This window comes from Antechinus flavipes, chromosome 2, assembly GCF_016432865.1.
Source record: "Antechinus flavipes isolate AdamAnt ecotype Samford, QLD, Australia chromosome 2, AdamAnt_v2, whole genome shotgun sequence".
NCBI lineage: Eukaryota > Metazoa > Chordata > Mammalia > Dasyuromorphia > Dasyuridae > Antechinus > Antechinus flavipes.
In genome coordinates this window covers 675,727,337-675,745,997 of record NC_067399.1, presented here as the reverse complement: position 1 = coordinate 675,745,997, position 18,661 = coordinate 675,727,337, and the positions used below count along the sequence as shown (strand labels likewise).

General features: G+C 44.5%; 1 protein-coding gene and 1 long non-coding RNA gene across 4 annotated transcripts in view; one reads left to right on the top strand and one right to left on the bottom strand.

Moving 5' to 3' along the window:
* Nucleotides 1-14,330, bottom strand: part of ABRAXAS2 (abraxas 2, BRISC complex subunit) — a 38,047-nt gene extending 23,717 nt beyond the window's left edge. The window contains exons 1-4 of one of the 3 annotated variants that reach the window (XM_051982676.1): nucleotides 14,166-14,330; nucleotides 10,769-10,859; nucleotides 3,990-4,026; nucleotides 1,204-1,270 (exon numbers count right to left, since the gene is read on the bottom strand). In XM_051982676.1, the coding sequence (XP_051838636.1) occupies nucleotides 1,204-1,270; nucleotides 3,990-4,026; nucleotides 10,769-10,859; nucleotides 14,166-14,237 (267 nt within the window). In that variant the 5' untranslated portion in view covers nucleotides 14,238-14,330. Of the gene's footprint in view, nucleotides 1-1,203; nucleotides 1,271-3,292; nucleotides 3,416-3,989; nucleotides 4,027-10,768; nucleotides 10,860-14,165 lie in introns of those variants that run through there. The other 2 variants (XM_051982675.1, XM_051982677.1) reach the window with 2 other exon arrangements.
* Nucleotides 14,331-14,489: 159 nt separating this feature from the next.
* On the top strand, nucleotides 14,490-16,002 carry LOC127552184 (uncharacterized). Its single transcript, XR_007951280.1, has 2 exons — nucleotides 14,490-14,589; nucleotides 15,782-16,002. It is a non-coding gene; the product is annotated as an uncharacterized LOC127552184 (long non-coding RNA).
* The last annotated feature ends 2,659 nt before the right edge of the window (nucleotides 16,003-18,661 follow it).

The window sequence follows — 18,661 nt, the reverse complement described above, 5'->3', positions numbered from 1 at the left end:
TATCCTTTATTTCTTTCCTATCTCTCCCTTTCTTTCTTTTACTTTTTTAATTCTTCCCCACAATAAAAACTTAGCTATGAGATGCAGACCAAAGTCAAGGAAGATGGAACAGAAAGTACACTGGAATAGGTTCAAATCCTAGCTCTCCTGCTTCTATGATCATGAGAGAACTAATGTGGAAAATAAGTGGCACACTGCAGAGGAAACCAGACTCGAGCTGTAATTCTGCCTCAGTTACCTGCTAGCAGTGTGATCCTAGGGAAGTTGCTTACTTTTTTCTGCCAGTTTTCTCATAAGTCACATGGGATAATAATAGCAGCACCTCCTCCAAGGATAATTATGAGGTTCAGATGAGATCAGCTACATAACAGACCCCTGTGTTAGCTAGCACTCATCTTAATTATCAGCCCATTTCAAGCCTTATACTTAATAGCTGTGTGACCCTGGGCAAGCCCTTTGAGCTTATCTACTGAGTCGTGGGTATGTTTAGCATTATACTGCTATTCTGGAAATCACAGACCCTTCTTTTTATTCCATAATTTCAGTTATGTCCAATTCTTCATGAATCTAGGGTTTTCTTAGCAGAGATCCTGAAGTGCTTTGCCTTCTACTTCTCCAACCCATTTCACAACAGAGTTAAGAGATTGGTCCAAGATCACACAGCTAGTCAGAGTCTGAGGCTAGGTTTGAACTCAGGAAGTTGAGTCTTCCTGTCTTCAAGCCTGGTGCTCTGGGCACAGTGGCACCTCTTAGATGCTCCATTTTATGTTCCCTTCTTTACACTCCCATAATCGTTGATATGGTCATTTTACAACCAATTTGTTTCACCAAAATTGATATTTAATGTTCTGTTAGTTTTTGCTTAAGAGCATATTATAAGAGACTATTAGATAAATACTACTACAAGTCTTTGTCTACTTTTAATTTTATTGAGATTAATAGAATAACTCTTTTTCATTCACTCACGGTGACATAAAAAAGGGTGATCAATTTTAGTTAAACATCAGACTCTATTAAACAACTGACTTTTTAAACTCTTAAGAAAAATACAACAAATTAGCCACTTAGCTCCTTCCTTGCTATAGCTTATAATGATCTGAGAAAAACTGCACAATGAGCAGAAGCCAGCTTCAGAGCAAAAAGGAATCTCAGAAGCTTAATTCACTTCCCTAAGATAAAAAGAGCACAAGGAATAAAACTTACCTTTCTTCGATCTTTAAGAATTCTGTCTAAACTTTCTTCATTAACTTTCCCAGCATAGTCATAAAAGCTGAAGTTCAAAGAAAAAAGAAAAAGGGAGAAATAGTTTACAACTTGTTTCTCAAAGGAATGCCCCTTACCAATTAGCTCATGCCCATAAATCAAACAATTCAAATCCCAGTAATATTCAAACCAAATGGCGCCTCGGCCCTGCTCCACCACAGTGAGCTCCACCCCAGCCCTCCCCACTACCCCTTTCTTTGGCTGGTGACACCTGAAGTAAGGTAGGGACAATTTCATTTTCCACCTTTGAAAAATGAAGCCCATTGCTCACTCGTGTTAAGTGTCTAATAAATGACTGTTGAAGTTGGTGTGGGGAAAGGAAAAAAATGTCAAAAGGACAGCAGAGCTAAAATGCAAAGGGCTCGTGTTGGCGTCATTTTACTAGACACCTATCACTGTGGTACAGGTGCTTGCAAGGGCACCGTAAATACTTTGTTTTATTCTAACATGGTCAAAGCATCCACACTCGGAAGACAGATTGACAAGAAATTTGCTACTTGGAGAGTCCTTCTATCACATTCTTCCTGTTAAGGGTGGCAATGCCCAGGGGGAGAAGTGAAGGGAAGGAGATACCTGAAAGCCCTTGGTAAACATACTTATGATCACTAACACTTGAGACAGGTTGGCTGGAGTCTGACTCTGTCAATAAAAATAAGAGCCCCATTGTTAGCAACTGGAGAAGCACGGGCTGGGGCTGCATGGGCAGAGGGCAGGCCCCTCATCAGGAAGCTCCCCTCCTCATAAACCACAAGTCGGCCTCCCTGTCCCCAATACTCTGTGGCTATTTTGTTTGGGTACTTCTGGTTCCCTGTCAGGGGAGCACTTTCTTGAGGGTAAGGCCTTGGGATGGTCCCCGACAGATGCTTACTGAATTGAACTGGCCCATGGGAGGTGGTCAGTAAAGACTGGCTACACTGGATAAAAAAGGGGCAGCTTTTGCTGTCTCAATGACCCCCATCCTTGAAGTAAGTGGAGAAACTATGTTTTCCCTTAATGTATTATCTTAGATACAAATTATCTGAAATGTTCTAATAAGGAAGGATATGTTTCATCTCAAAGAACTCTCAGACAGATATTGCTACATTTCCCAGCTGTCACATTTACACAAAAGTTCTGATAAAAAGATAGTTACAAAACAGACTGCTACAAATTACTATGTATCTGCTTTTCACTTTAAAAAGCAAAAGCCCAGGACCCGTAACACATCCAGGCTACTTGGCTCAGCTCCGGTTAAAGTTGGAGACCCTCCCAAGGTAACTATGAGACTACTCTGTCAGGTCTAGCTTCCCGCCAGCTCTTGAGGGATAGAGGGGCAAGTCCACACAGAACCTGCTTGGCCCAAGGGAAGCTCCCAAGTGGAACCAGAAAACCTCCAGGATGCTGGAAGAGCAGAGTCCCGAGATCCTTGTGCTTCAGGGACATCAGGGACTGGCCCCCTGGCCGACGAGCATAACTTGTGACCTCGTAGAGTTCTCCCCCACATCCCAGCTCCCTACTTGGTGGCTGTGGGGCTTTTGGTCCATTAATTCCCTTCCTAGGCCTCATATGCCTTTTCTACAAAACAAGCCCATTCATTGAACTAAATTATCTCTAGGGTCTCTTCAGCTCTACATTCCATGATCTTACACGAGGGCTAAAGGCCTAAGTAACACTATTGGTTCACAGCAGGGGTGTCCCCAGCACCGCTTGGGGAGCCTGGGGCAAAGCCACACTGATGGGGTGGTCATTGGGGTTGCAGGGTCTAGAAGTCATAGGTCACAGTTGAAGATGGCCAGCATGGAGGCACGTGCAGGCCCCTGGGGAGGGGGGAGAGAGGCAGTCCAAACTGCTTGGCTGAACTGGGTCAAGGCCAGAGGCAATCTTGGCACGCTGATGGGAAGGCAATGCAATGGGGCAAGGGCACCAGCAGGGGACTATGGCACACAGCTACTAGTGAGGGGCACGTAGGAAAACCAGGAGAGAGGCCCTGGAGCAGGGGGGTGAGGGGCACCTCGGGGGGGTGGGAGGCAGGGGCCTTTTCATCTCTCACCCTCTTCCCTCTGGGTGTTTCTCACATTCTCTTCCATCTGCTTCTCTCTCCCTTCAAATGTCTCTAGGTCTCCTCCCTTCTCTTTCCCCATTTGTCTCTCCTTTAGCTGACCATAATATGGAACTGAAATATATGTAATAGATAAGACAAAAAATGTGTTATGTTCCCTTATAATAATTTTAAAAGGGTGGGTAAATAAAAATCATATTTTAACAAAAACAAAATTATATAAAGATTGCTACTTCTGTGAGGCACTATACTGATTTTTTTCTGCTTTATGATTCAATAATACAGGCAAAATAAAAGTTTTTTCTCTTTTCTAATGACCAATCTTCCCCCTAAGCAACTTTTTCTACCTCCAATCACCTTTCTTTCTGAGTAGGGACTCGCAGAAACATTACCTATAAAATTAGTGACCCAAGGCCCATCCAGAAATAGATGCATGGCTCGGCTCCTCCAAGCCCTATGATGGAAGCCAGGGGAGGCTGCGCTTCTCTGCTGCCTCCCTGAGCCCTTGGCCGGACCACCTTACAGCCCTGGACCTCATTTTCTTCATTGGTAAAAAGGGAGGGATTCAAAGGACCTTTCTGTTTGTAATTCCTAGAACTTGATAATCATAGCTAGGCCTCAACTCACCCAGGCTCTAATGAAATGATAAATCTTTATCAAATGTGATAAGAGAAGCAAGACAACTTACCTAAAAAGCTTTGGACAAGGCTCATGATTATGGATTTCTGGAATTAAAAAAAAAAAAAAAGATCATCATTTCAATCCATCACAAAAGATGAAAAAGTAACTAGAGAAAAGCAATAAGTCCCAGGAATGAAAAGGAGCTTATTCAGTTTCCAAAGCACTCCCAAAGGTGGTCAATTCAAGCCAGCGGGAGCTCTGAGCTATCTCGGTGGAAGAAATGGCAGCAGGGAGGATCCTTGAAGCTTATTCAAGATCCATTTATGAAGATAGGCCTCCTGCCCAACTGAATTCAGTTACCTATTTTCACTGTAAAAAAAGTAATTAAGGTGTTAGTTAAATTAATTATTTTTGTATTTGATGAGTACACTGTGCCATTAGCCTTTCATCTTCCATTCAGGGATCCCTATGCTGACATTTAATTATAAGCAAAGATAGTCTGGTGTAATGGCAGGCACAAGGCATTTGGGGAAAGGAATAAACATTTAGAGAGCACCTTCTATGTGCCAGTCATCCTGCTCTAAGTGCTTTATGGACATTATCTCATCTGATCTTCACAACCCAAGAGGTGGGCGCTGCTATGATCGCCATCTGCCGACGAGGAAATTAAGGCAAGCCATTTTATGCAACTTGCCCAAGAACACCCAATTTTTAAGTGTCTGAGGCTTCTAGACCCAGCTCTCCACCCAATCTGCTCAGCAGATTGATGTTCTACCTCTATCACCCCGTCACTCTGAAGAAGTCACCGAGGCTCTCTGGGCCTCAGGACCAGATGAGGTCATTCAGTAGTCGATGGCATCCTTCAATAGCCAGAAATGTTCAAGAGGGTAAGGCAGGAATGTACCTCAATTGCTCTGCCATTTGTGGCCAAACAGAAATGAGGGAGAAAATGCTCTATTTGAAGTAGGCCCTATATTGTGAAGGACAAAACAAATTCCTCCTACTTGAGGGATGCTGACTACCTCAGAGACAACTCAGGTGCCCATGGGTACAGTGATTTACTAGACAGATCTCTACTGGCTTCTAAGGGCATAATCTGATGACCCAAGGTGACCTGATTTCTACTTTGTCAACAAGCCCAAGTGCTGGGTGTCTGCATGAGAAATCCTGGCCAAATTGATCACAATTCTACCTCACACATCACTCACTATTCAAAAATCAAATCCTCTATGCTCAAGTCTGCAGTTATAGCTCAAACAGAATCAAATCGAGGGTCTCAAGAAAATGACATGTGAGAATGGTTATAAATTCCAAAAAGGTAGTTTTTGTCATCTTTGGCTAGGGCTGCAACATCATAGCTGTGAAAATTAATAAAGACACAGCTAATGCTTTCCAAGCCTAAGGCATCATTTCCAATTCAAGCTTTGCACCACTGTATAAAAATCCCTTGAAAAATAATGCCAATTAGTTGATTTTGTGCTGCAGTCCTGTTGTTGCATACCCAACATTTATGGTTCAACAAGAAAATGGAAACACATCTTCCTCTTCAAGGATAGGGGGATGTGCTTTATGAAAACCTCCCCAAAGTTGAGGCTGAACTTGAAACACATTTTTGTAACAAACTTGATCCACTGGTTTCTTTATGAGTGAGAAATGAGATTAAAAAAAAAAAAAAATGCTGTACATCCAGAGAACTCCAGACCAGAGATGAAGGAAGTCTTTCTTTCTTTCAGATGTGAAGGCTCAGCTGTGAGGCCTTATGTAATGATGCTGAAGGACACTAACCACAGAGGAGTATTTCCAGATGTAACAAAGCTGCCTATTATGATGGCACTGCTACAGGGAGAGTCGATGAAAGTCACTGATGTGACCACTTTGCCTGATAGATCAATAACTTGTACAGTTCATTCTGCAGGAGGCCAGACTGATGCTTTTGTTGCCTCCTTTACACATCAGGTCCTCTGGAGGATTGATAAGCAAGGACACAGACCTCACCTTCCCCAATTCTCTAAAGTTACCTTCATCTGGTACACATTTTACTATTTTTTAAAAACATTTTATTATTCTTACCCTTTAGTTTTGTCCCCCTCAAACTGTTTTCTCCTAAGATTCGTTATAACCTCCTTTACTTAGCAGTCATAGTGGCCCTCAATAATTTGATTTTAAGTTAATATTCCAGTCTTATATAATACCCTCTCCCAAAAGAATCATCTGTCATTCCCTAATCACATTTCAGTTTCACACCCCCTGGGCCTTTGTTCACCTCCAGAGCTATATCAGCTGAAATGTCCTCCCTTCCCTTCAGCCTTCCTAGATTCCTTATCACCCTCTTCCCCATCTGGAATTACTTCCTCCCTCTCTTGACTGCTCATAACACTAGAGAAATGTTTCTCTTTTGTATTAGAATTACTTGTGACTAAGGCTCACGTCTCCTAAATGGTACATTTCTTAAGGATACACCTGGCTTATTCGAGCCCTCAGAATTTAGGAGATGCTTTGCACACAGGTACTCAAGGGTCCCAATATACATGAAAAATTAAAAGCCTCTAGAAACCCCACACCCAGAACCATTATCAAAATAGACATACCCCATGATTTGGGGTTCATTCTATAGTTATCAATAAACTGAAAGTTATGTTGATTTATTTAAAGTCTATCCTAATATATTACAAATTATAAAATATGAGTTTCCTTGTCCCTTAGTTTCTATCAAGAATATTCAGAATAAGTAAGTGGCACAGTCAAGTAACTGCTGGCCTGGGAGCTAGGAAAACTTGAGTGCAGATTCTGCCTCGGATACTTCCCAACTGGGTGACAAGTCACTTCACCCATCTCGATTTCAGCTCCTTCATCTGTAAGAGGGGATAACAAGACCACCTGTGGGTTTTAGGAAGATAAAATGGGATAACTCATCAAATCCTCGGCAAACCTTAAAGTGTTGTAAAAAGGCTAGCTGATAAAATTGTGGTTATTACTGCATTTCTATTAATCAGTCTTTCTTCACTTTTACAATTCAGTAGAAAGCAAGAAAGAAAAGTGGCTACTCATTCAATTGTCACAGAAAGAAGACATTTTCTATAGTTATCCATAACTGACTGTAATTTTTTCCTTTCTTTTTCTACCTAGCCCCACAGCCTGACAAGAAAGCCTAAAAATGTTTGCTTATTATTTTAATACATTGAAAATTGGCAAAAGTTAGTCAAATATTAACTTGAGATCTTCATTCCCAGTATTCACAAGCATGCTGTCCTCTAACTCCATCTAGTCCCTTGGGACATGCAGAAACCCATTGAGAAGGATCAGAAGCCCTTCCCTTGTGGCCATCTTATGGGCACTTGTCCATGACCTTCCATAAACCTGATGAGTAACAGTTAGGAAAGCTCCCCACAAAGTGCAGGAGGCCTTCTTCCATGGCTTCTGACATTGACTGAGTTGACCATCAATTCATCTTTCCTTATTCTATCTCTGTGAGTAACTGGTTTTCTCTGAGGTCGTGAAATTTCTTTGAAATTATGCTTTTCCTATTCCATCCTGGTTTGTGATGGGATATAGCCTGCTCCCACTGGCCACAGGTGTCCCCACCACTCTTTGAATGATCCTAATTGTCAATTCTTTAAACACTAAGGTTTTTTTTCCCATGATTCAGAGTCCTATGTCACCAAAAGATTATCAATCTTAAAATGAGCCTTTGTTTCAGAAAGAGCTCAAGATCATTAACAAAATATTATTATGATTTCTCAAAGACTATAGAGCCTTTTTTCTCTTGTTCAATTATGAACTCAATTCATAATCCATTTGCTGCAGCAGCCAAGCAGCTACTACACTGAGGGACAAGCTTTGGCTAGCAATCTCAACAAGAGGCAATCTTCATCCATTTGGTTGTAGGAAGTTAAGCCAAACTCTTTCTGTGTACATATGGCTCTCATTCAGGAGGTTACGCAAAGTCCCATCATTTGATGCAATCTGTACAGTGTCACTGCCAAAGACAAAGATCTCAGACTCAGAACTAGCAGAAAGCTTGCAGTCATCTAGTCCAAATCTTTCCAAGTCCAGATGAGAAAACAAGGGCAAAAGAAAGAAGACTGGAGCAAGACTATACAAATGGGAAAGGCTAATCCCAAAAGTTGAATGCAGGTCTGGTGACAGCACACTGCCCTCCCTCCCACTCAGCTGCATCTGGGAGCTCCCAAAGTGTGCTATACAGAAGATTGTTCCTAGAATTTCAGAAGCTAAAGAATTTGGAAATGATCACCAGACAAAATGGAAGTCTTTATTTAAAAGTTAGCATTCTGGCTGATTAAAGGTTTTCTACCCTCCCTCCAGAGGCTTGAGCTGATCCATTGCAAAGCCTTTTCTGAGCGCTGGTCTCTCCCAACATATTCCCACAGTTCTTGGTGTTTTCTGAGAGAGGGAAATTGAGAATTAATGATCTGATGGAGTTTATAGCTTTTCTCACAGTATTGTTTTTCTCCTCCCAGGTCTAAGGGATCACACTGTTTCGTGCTAGTTAAACAGAGCTGAAAGAAAGTGTTATTACTCCTCTTTGTCACTGAGATAGGTACATCTTGAGATGCCTGAACAGTTGGAGAAACAAGAGTAGCTCTGTGTGTATGTGTGTCTACATACATAGATATGTGTATACATCTTATGTAAAGGGACATGCACATGCATAGGAGGAAGTGTGGGGGGGAAAGAGAGTGTCAGAATCAGAATGACAGAGAATGAGAGAAAGTGAGAGCAAGAAAGAAGAGACAGACAGAAAGAGAGCACACACACATGTATAAAATCTTCAAGTTCAGACCCCACATTGACTACTAAATTACCATAAAAAAAAAAAACTCTAAGCAATTAAACTAAATAAATCAGTAACAGAACCAAAATAGGTGTGGGACTGTACAAAATGACCAGGGACAATGTCAAAAAACCCTGCCGATGAATTGAGGCAGAGAGAAGGGAGCAGAACCAAGAAAACAATTTAAATATGAATAATAATACTGGAAAGGAAAACAAGTGTGAAAGCCTTAGAGACCCCTATGGGTCTCTACAGTGGGGGGACTTACAGTGAAGCCTGTCACTTACTTCCTCACAAGGAAAGGCTGGTTTCAAGGACACAGACACCTCCAAGAATGATTACTGCTAAGGAGGACTTTCTTTGCTTGATCACACAAAGCTGTTATAAAAGTTGACTTTCTGCTGTGTTAATGGAGTGAGGGGATGAGGGAGCCAAGGGTCTATCACTGATGATACTCTGAAGAAAGAAAAGACAGGCCCCTGAAATATTGAAAAGTACATAAAAGACATGAAGAAAAAAGTCCAAGGAAGCAGGAAGTATTTGAAAGGGACCTGGTGAATTTCTCATGTGCTTTAAAAACAAACAGCAGAGACTAGTGCATCAAAGTGTGTGATAATCCTCTTTTTGTGTTTGATCTTGCACAACAAAATGCTTAAAGTTTGGGGTTTTTTGTGTGTATGATAAGTTCAGAACAAAAAATTAAAATTTAAAAACCAAAAAGACTAAGAATAGGGCCTGTAAACTATTATCCCTTTCCTGAGGAATAACCCTACAGTTATTAGAGACCATCTAGCCAAAGCCTAAGGGGGCACCACAGAAATAAGCAAAAGAGGTTGTTCAGAAATAAGTCTAATCTACACCATCTCATTTCAACCTGTGATGTCATAGGCAGAGGGCACTCCTTCCCCAAAGCAGATGTCCAAATGGGAGAGCTGGGGGGGAGGGGGGAAGCAGGCGGGGATCCTTGCCAACATCACAGAGTCAAGATGGGCCAGAGGGAGGGTGTGGACCCTGAGCTTTGGGGCTCTAGCCACAAAACCATGTTTCCTCTTCCAGTCTTGCTAAGTCACAGACACAATTAATAAGCAGTCCTAGTAGTGGTATCATTAATTAAAGACAGTAAGATGACACAGTTCTACAGAGTGCTGGGCCTGGAGACAAGAAAGTCTGAGTACAAATCTAGCCTTAGACACTTACGAGCTGAATGATCCTAGGCAAGTTAGTTAACTTTTCTATACTTCAGGTTCCTCATCTGTACAAATGAGGACAACTAAAGCACCTGCTTCCCAGGATTGTCTTGAGGATCAAGGAGATCCTAGGTGTAAAGTGGTTGGCAAACTCTGAAGGAGATTAAGAATGCTAGCAATTATAATTAAAAGTATAACAGAACTGAAGGCAACCTCAGCCACCATTCTGTCTAAACTTCGCTCACATGAGGCCAGACAAGGGAATGTCTTAGATGAGGTCACAGAATCCAAGCCTCGAACCCAAGCCTCCTGACTCCTGATCCCTGGGCTCTTTCATCACCACAAAGACAATCACAGATACTGTTTAAGAACAACTGTTCTGTGTGTATGGGTATGTAACATATACATGTACATACAACATAAATATATAAATCACGTAGAACTCAGACCATCAGAAATGCAGAGCTAACTGGGACTTTTCAGTCTGTCCAGGCCCAAGACCAGGCTACTCAGGGGAAAAGATCCTCACCTGAGGCTGACATTTCACTGACTAATTTCAGAGATTTCTTCGGGAGAGCCTCAAGGTAGAGAAGTCCAAAAAAGGTCAATTTAGGCCACTGGATGCATTGTTCTTGTTTCAGGATCTGGACCAGAACCTAAGGCTCTACCATCACTATATCAGTCCACTGCATCAAGTCACTGGGTTGACAGGTGCACTTGTTAGTCCCCAAAAATCTTAAGCCACAAATTATTGAGGGCATAGAGGAAAACCATAAATGTCCAAAGCTTGTTCTCATGGAGTTTTTATGAGCCAAAGATTTAACGTACAGAAACAATCTTCATAAGGTAAGAGTTAAATTTACTTACCTATTACTTGCAGAAATTCAGTGTTGCTGATCTGTGAATCACTGATGCTAAATGTCTCCTCTTGTCTTACCTCTCCCAATAAAAATCCTTCCTAAAAAAGATAGGGAAAAAAAGCTGCAGATTCAAAATAAAAATGTGACTTACTTATATTTTAACTTAGTCCCTTGTCATTGTATACTAAATCTTAATTTGTTAAACACAATAATCAAAGCAATTCCATTATAAATATTCTCTGAAAACCTGACCAGGGTAGCTGAGATCCAGCCTAAAATGGAACTGGATAGCTGCAAGCAGAGATATCACATTAGGAATGCTTTCAATTGAACTATTCAATTAAAATGAAAAGTACTTGACACAGTACCAGAATAAGATTATATTATCTACATATGCTCGCAGAAACCAACCACCATCCTTCTGCCTACCACTTTTAAATCATAATTACAAAATCACTGCCAAATAATTAAAAAAAATTAATATTACAAAGGATCATAGGATTGTGATCAGAAAAGAGACCTTGGAGATCTCTAGCCAAACCCCTCATGGATAGAGAATGAAACTGAAGTTCAGAGAGAGCACAAGGCAACAAAGGGAACTGGGACAGAATTCAAACCCAAGTCTTCTCACTCCAAATCTGACTCTCTTCCATCATACTCCCCTAGCTCTCACAGTTTTAAACAACACTATTTCCTTTTTCTACTTAGCTCAGAAAATCAGGACTTCAGCAAACCAACTTCAAATTTCATACTTCCGTAAGATCAGAAAACTTTAGGTTTTGTTTTGTTTTTTTAATACGGTTGGGAAAAGAACACTACTACTCCATAAAACTATGGAATCCCTAGCAGGTCATTCATGGTTTAAGTTCTTAACTTTAGCTTCATAAAAGTTGGAAGACTCTATAAAAAACAAAATAATTTCCCTTCGGAGAAAGAATGTGCCAGCAAGATGTCCAAAGTGTCCACCTGGTCCTTTCCATGCCTGAAAGGTTTCCTAGTATGTTGTCCATTCCCAAAAGTTAGCAGGGAACGGGGGAGTTTGAATAAACAGATTTTTACAGTATAGTTTCATGATCTCATCTGGAATATTGTGAATTTTAGTACTGTATTATATTTAAAACACCTTCCAAACGCTAACATGGAAGGAATCTCAATGATTTACTTATTTGGATTTCTGAGCCGCTTCTGTTCACCATTAGTTCAGAATACAGAATAGTGTCTGTAACAGTTTGCAATCTAAGAGAAAACAAGGTCGATTCAAAGTTCAAGGTGTCCAATCAGAAAAATAGCTTCTTCCTTTTAATTACGCTAAGGCATTCCAAAATCCCTGTGTAAAATGAACCCTAACTATGGTGAATGACATGACAAAGGACAACAGATTAACAGCGCATCTCCAGGGGGCTGAGGGCTTTTGCCTACAACAATCTGCTGGTGCTGTAACTTAAACCACTCACTTTCCCCTTAGAAGTCAATTCTGCTCAACTTCTGTATGACCATTAAGTGCTTATAGCAGAAAGCCAAGGCCTAACCACAACCTCTCACCCTATTGAAGCTTTCACAGACATGCATGAGAATTGGAAACCACTTCCCCTCCACCCCAAGTGCAAATGGTTCCTGATGCCAGGGCTCGACAGATGAGGAAGCGATTCCAAAGCATCCCACGGGGGCACGTTTGTGGAGCTCTCTTCTCCCGAGCTCCCTGCGTGGGCACAGTGATCCCCCCGATAAGGCTGGAAACCCCGCTCTGACGCTCACTAGTCTGGTGACAAAGGTTAGTGGATTTCTATCTGGGCCTCAGCGTCCCGCTTTGGAAAAAGGAAGAAGCCAGACTAAGAGAGGCAGTCTCTGAGCGCGCTTCCACCTCGAGGCTACTGAGACCCGAGTAGGAATGAAAATGCCATCTCCATTTTTCAGACGGGGAAAACACAACTTTGAAAAGGTTCAATGATTCACCCAAAGTCACCTGGCTCGGAGCTAAGGACTCTTCCCCTTGCCATTTACTGTAACCACCCCACTTGTCAAGGGAGAAGCTCACTAGCTCACCAATTATACCAATTTCCCTTCGAGCCAACTAAGATTGCTGACACCTGCCAAACACTCTGCCAGTGTGAAGTGTTCTTTGGCTCTGAAATTCTCATAGTCGGAATACTTATTTTACAGTGAAAAGCTCCACGATGAGATGCAATGTAAAAGGTTATTTTATAGCGACTACAAGCTGTTTTTCATAGAGGGTTTATGGAATCCATGAAGCCCAATTTCACAGTCGTAAAGTCAACATTTCTTCTGATGCCCACAGACCATGGCTGTTAAAGAAAATACCTTCTAAGTCTCTCTGGCTCTAAAACAGGGTCATTCTCATGATGCTCAAGACCCCTCCTCCCGACTCCCTACCCCTGTCACCCCCTCCCCACCCCTGCGGCGATCTAGGGCTAGAAAGAACAGGCTTCCCGCAGCCCTCCATATTCCCCCTCCATAACCTCGGAGGCTGGGAGGGGGCTCGACCCCGGAGGGACCCCAGCCCCAGGAGGACCCCCTGATGGCCAGGAGCAGGATGAGGTGGAGCACCTCCCCCTCCCTACTCCCTCCTTATTCACAGTGACCTCTCCGCCCGATCCAAGAACGAAGCTGAAGCCCACAAAACCCACTTTCGGGGTCCTTTTCCCTAGGAGGTGGGATTCCAAAGCAAAAGGGGGCGGGAGCGCCCGAGGATGGCCCTGCTCAGGCTGTCAGTGTCCCAAGGATCCAGCGTCTCCTCCCATCCTCAGCAATGTGGGGGACCCCGCAAAGTGGGGACGGGGAGGGAAGAGGCCTTCGCGGAGCGCCTACTGGGCGCGGGCACGGATGCCCGGTATAAGGGAGGGCAGGGCCGGCCCCCCAGGAGGGGACCCCACGGCCCCAGCTCACAGGCCGCTTCCTGGCAGGATGGGGGTGAGCCTCCCATGGACACGCAGCACACGCGGGCGCGTGGACCCAGGCACGGACACACGGACAGACGCGGGCGGGGGACACACGCCCGGAGGGACATACGCTCCCGGGCAAACGCACCCACGCAGTAGGACTGCGGGTGTGGGGGCACATAAACGGACTCGCGTGTGTGGACACACAGACGCACAGGCGCGGGTGCGGACATGCACCTCACACGAACGCGCGGGTGCGGACACGCACCCCCAGACACTCGGCACCCCGCGTCCACCAGTGACCGCGGCACACCCGCGCGTTGCCCGGACCCCTCTCGCTCCCGACCCGGGCGGGGCGGACTTTCCGCCACCGCCTCGGCCGCCGCCTCAGACAGGGCCGGGCCTGGGCGGGTACGGGAGCGCGGGGCGGGGCCGGCCCGAGGTGGGGTCTTCCCCTCGGACCCGAGCAAGGCTCCTCCCCGCCCCCCGGCCCCGGCGGGCACCTACGTGGTCCGCGTCGCTGTTGGCGCTGTGGTAACACACCGCACTGAAGGTGTAGCCCGAAATGGAAGCCGCCATGATGGAGATCGCCAATTCTCCCACGATGCAACGCGCCGCCGGGGGCGGGGGCGGGGACGCGGCGCACGCGCAAAGGATTTTTCCGCTTGCGGTGCGCTTGGCATTCTGGGGAATGTAGTCTGTAAAGGTTCTCGGCCCGGACTCGAGCTACAAGCGCAGAGAAATCGAGAGCCAGAATTCAGAGGTTTCCTCAGGAGCCGGCGCTCTCTCTGGGGTTGTTGTACTGATTCAGCCCTGGGCTTTGACGCTCCGCTCGGGAGAGCCTCTCGTGTGTTGCTGCGGTGTAGCCCCGAGTGGGAATGGAGGACGGATACCGACGTGTGGATGGACCCACGTGGACTCGCACCGCACCGTGAGCGTCCCTCCCCTGCCCAAGAGAGCCTCGGCTGCGGGGCTAGCGCGGCTCCCGCAGGGGAGGGCACCCCCCGTTCCCAGCTAGGGCAGTTCCTGAAGGGGAGATCAGTCCCCCTGCCCAGCCGGGACAGCTCCTGCCAGCCCCCTCCCTCTTCCCTCTCCCCGCCCCTCCGACCCAGCCGGGACAGCTCCTGCCAGCCCCCTCTCCCCGCCCCTCCGACCCTGCCGGGACAGCTCGGGCCAGTCCCTCCCCTGCCTGCGCCCAGCCAGGACAGCTGGGGGAGACCAGCCCTCCTGCCCAAGCAGAACAGAAACTGAGCGAACTAGAAGAGACCTAACTAAAGCTCCATCTTGCCTTGTGGGAGGAGACTGCATTTGTGAATGGAAAGAGCATGTCAGTCACTTGGCCAGCATTAATAATCACTTTCCAACTGCTGGCCCATAGCCTAAGTGCTGGGGCTATAACTCCAGGCCCTCCAGATCGCATCCTGAGAGAAACCCAAGCATGACAGGGAAAAGCAAGGAGAGAGGGACCAAGCAAGTATCGGAGGGGACATGATACGGAAGAAACACACCCTGCTTGAGCTCCTCCTCACAGTGGGAGGGAGCCACCAAGTGGAGGATAAGAAAGGAGGGACCTTCCAGGGTGAGATGGCCACTGGAAAGACCAAGAAACAGGAGCAGGGCCGGGACAGGAGGGAAGGAGGCAACACTGCTCCCTGTAGCGGTGCCTCAGAATAGAAGTTCTGGCCCATTTTTGAGCAGTCTACCCAGCTGTCAAGGAGGGTCTGAGTCCCATTAGGATTCCCCCAACTTTGGCCACCTATCTTCCCTCTAAAATCACACCATTCCTTGGGCTTTGCTAGGTGAGCTTTTGCCTTATTTTGCTCAGGACCAAGTTTTGGCAGCACTCCCAGGTCATTGGTGATATAAGAGTAGAACATTCCACCTAAAGTCAAGAAGCCCTGAATTCAAATCCAGCCCCAAACACTTAGGAGATACGGGACCCCGAGCTGCCTCCATGGCCAGCCTCTGTTGGCCTAAATTGTAAAATGGACATAATAGCAGGACCTACTTCCCAGAATTATATTCCCTCTTTTGAGGACTGATTAAGATATTTCTAAATCACTTTACAAAACTTTTAAGTGCTTCATAAACGCTCCGTAATATTATTATATTATTATTTCTAGACCATCCTGCTTCTAGACCAGCCACCATACAGTTCTCTCCCAAACCGACTGGAATCATCCTGACCACACATGCTATCTCCTCCTCAGCACTATTTAGCTCCCCTTGATTTATGGTCTTCCACCATTAGAGTGTAAGACAAACATTGTCTTGTTTGCTCATATTTGTATCCCAAGGACTTGGCACAGAGCCTGGCCCATAATAATAAATGCTTTGTTATTCATCCACATCCATTCATTTGTCGTCCCAGAGAAAGATGGACATGAGAGCCAGCTTTGATATGGGGGCAGATTTGCAACTGGCGAAGGGAATTGGTGGGAGATTTTGAGCAAGTTTTCACTCTTATAAGATAGAAATAATCCAAGATAGGCTATTCATGGGAGGGAGATGGAGTGGAGAAAGAGGTTTAACAGTGACAACCTAAGGAGACGAGTTCCTGCAAAGCTTTGGGAAGGTTTTCCTTTCTCTTCTTTGAGCATTCTGGAATACCTTGCCAATAGGAAGAACTCTTTATGGTGTGTGTGTGTGTGTGAGAGAGAGAGAGAGAGAGACAGAGAGAGAGAGAAAGAGACAGAGACAGAGACAGAGAGACACAGAGAGAGACAGAGAGAGAGACACAGAGACACAGAGAGATACACAGAGAGAGAGAGACAGAGAGACTCCTTTAAGCTATTTCTTTTTTCTTATTTTCCTTCACATAAAATCTGTGATCACTTATAAATTCTATGTTTTTATTCTATATTGGAAAAGAAGAAACTGCAGACATTAGCAAACAGCCAAACTATATAGAATCAGATAACTAGATATCTGATTCGACTGAAATGATGCAACAACAAAAATTACATAAAACTGAAGGCAATGGGTCAGAGGATCAGAACTTTTCCTTGTCTTTCTTCAGCTAAAATTTTATCTTCTGTAGGGAGGCTTTACCTTAAAGATCCCTTGGAGATGATCTCTGATTTACTCTGTATAGATCCTACTTATATCCAGGTATTGTCATGTTGACTTCCCCATAGAATGTGAATTCTATGAGTTCTCTTCTATTCTATGAGTTGCATTTCTTTTTATCTCCAGTAGAAATACCTAGCACATAGTAGGTACTCGATTAATGCTTAGTGACTGACTTGTTGAGTGATGATCAGAAACTGATTTTGACCTTGGGAGTTCAAGAGCTGTATGCATGAGAGAATCTGATTGTGATCTTTAAAATGAATTAACTTTGTTTCTGAGCTCCCCAAAAAAGCAAAGAAAGAGCACCACATGGAGTGAGGCTATATTTCTTTTAGGCTAATAAAAAGCAGTCATTTATGTGTCCACTTTTAGATGGGAATTTTTTAGGCTCCGAATAAAGAGGAGGGGTTGGGGTTGATGTGTAAGCCAAGGGAAGGGCATGTTCCTCGGGCTGCCCAATGGTGAGGGTGGAAGTAAGGGGCAGTCATGGGGACTCTGGGAGGACTGAACTCCTTTCCAAATTCCTGAGGGAGGAGGAAGTTAAAAAACACAATTCCAGCCAACTTTGCTCTACAGCGACCCTTTCTGCTAACAGGCAACTACTCCAAGGACCCATAAGGTTCCCAAAACAGAGTCCTCCCAGCTTACTACCTGATGATCACAGAATGAATCTGGCCAGTAGGAGGCACACCCTTGTCTGAAATAAAGGTCTGGAGACCTCCCAATTCTCTGGCTGAAAAGGGATTGTCCTGATTGGCTCATTGAAGACTCCTTGGGATGTTTGCCCTCAGTGGGGGTATCTTCACTGGATCCCCTGCTGCTATAAACGTGAACTTGTCCCTTATGATTCTAACCTCTGCCCTTTTGGGGCTGCCATAGCTTGGGCCCTGCATGCCACTGGTAGTGTGAGAGTACAGATGATATGGGTCTAGAGAGACAAGAAGATGCCTGGTGACTCCTGAGCCTTCCCTTGTAGAGGATCCTTAATCCTGGACAAATCTGGAGGGCACTTTAGCATTAACAGAAAGGGAAGAAAAGTTTTCAGAAACGGGAAAATATTACGGCAGAAACTAGGTTTTGATCAACATCTAACACCCTATACTAAGATAAGGTCACAATAGGTTCATGATTTAGACATAAAGAGTGATACTATAAGCAAATTAGGAGAACAAAGGATAGTCTGCCTCTCAGATCTGTGGAGAAAGGAGGGATTTATGGCCAAGGAAGAACTGAAGAACATAATGCGATGCAAATTGGATAATTTTGGTTACATTAAATTAAGAAAGATTTTGCACAAGCAAAAACAATGCAGCCAAGATTAAAAGGGAAGTACAAAGCTGGGAAATTTTTTTCTTTACAGAAAAGCTGCCAGGCTATTCCTGGCCTAGAATTGTAAGTCCTTTCTGGTTTTCATTTTTTGGGGGGAAAAGGGGCTAAGTGGCATAAGAGTGCCAGCCCTGAAGTCAAAAAGACTTGAATTCAAATGCAGCCTCAGAAACTTCCTATCTGAGCAAGTCACTTCATCCTGTTTGCCTCAGTTTCCTCATATGTAAAATGAGCTGGAGAAGGAAATAGCAAACCACTCTGGTATCTTTGCTGAGAAAACCCCAAATGGGGTCATGGAAAGTGAGATACGGGTGAAACAAATGAACAAAAATACAGCCCATGTTGTGTTCTAAGTGCTTAGGTGGGAACTGAAGACCTTTGTGTCTGACTCCTGTCCCTCACATAACTCCTTTGTTCAGGCCTTCAGCCCTCTCACTTAGATTATTGCCACAGCCTCTTCCTTAGCCTCCCTGCCTCCAGACAGTCACCAGATAAGTACATGACCGACAAGTGATTAAAGGGAGATCTGACTGGATCACTTCCCAACTCAATAAATTCTATTCATTTTTTAATTGATTCTAGAATCAAATATAAATTCCTCTGTT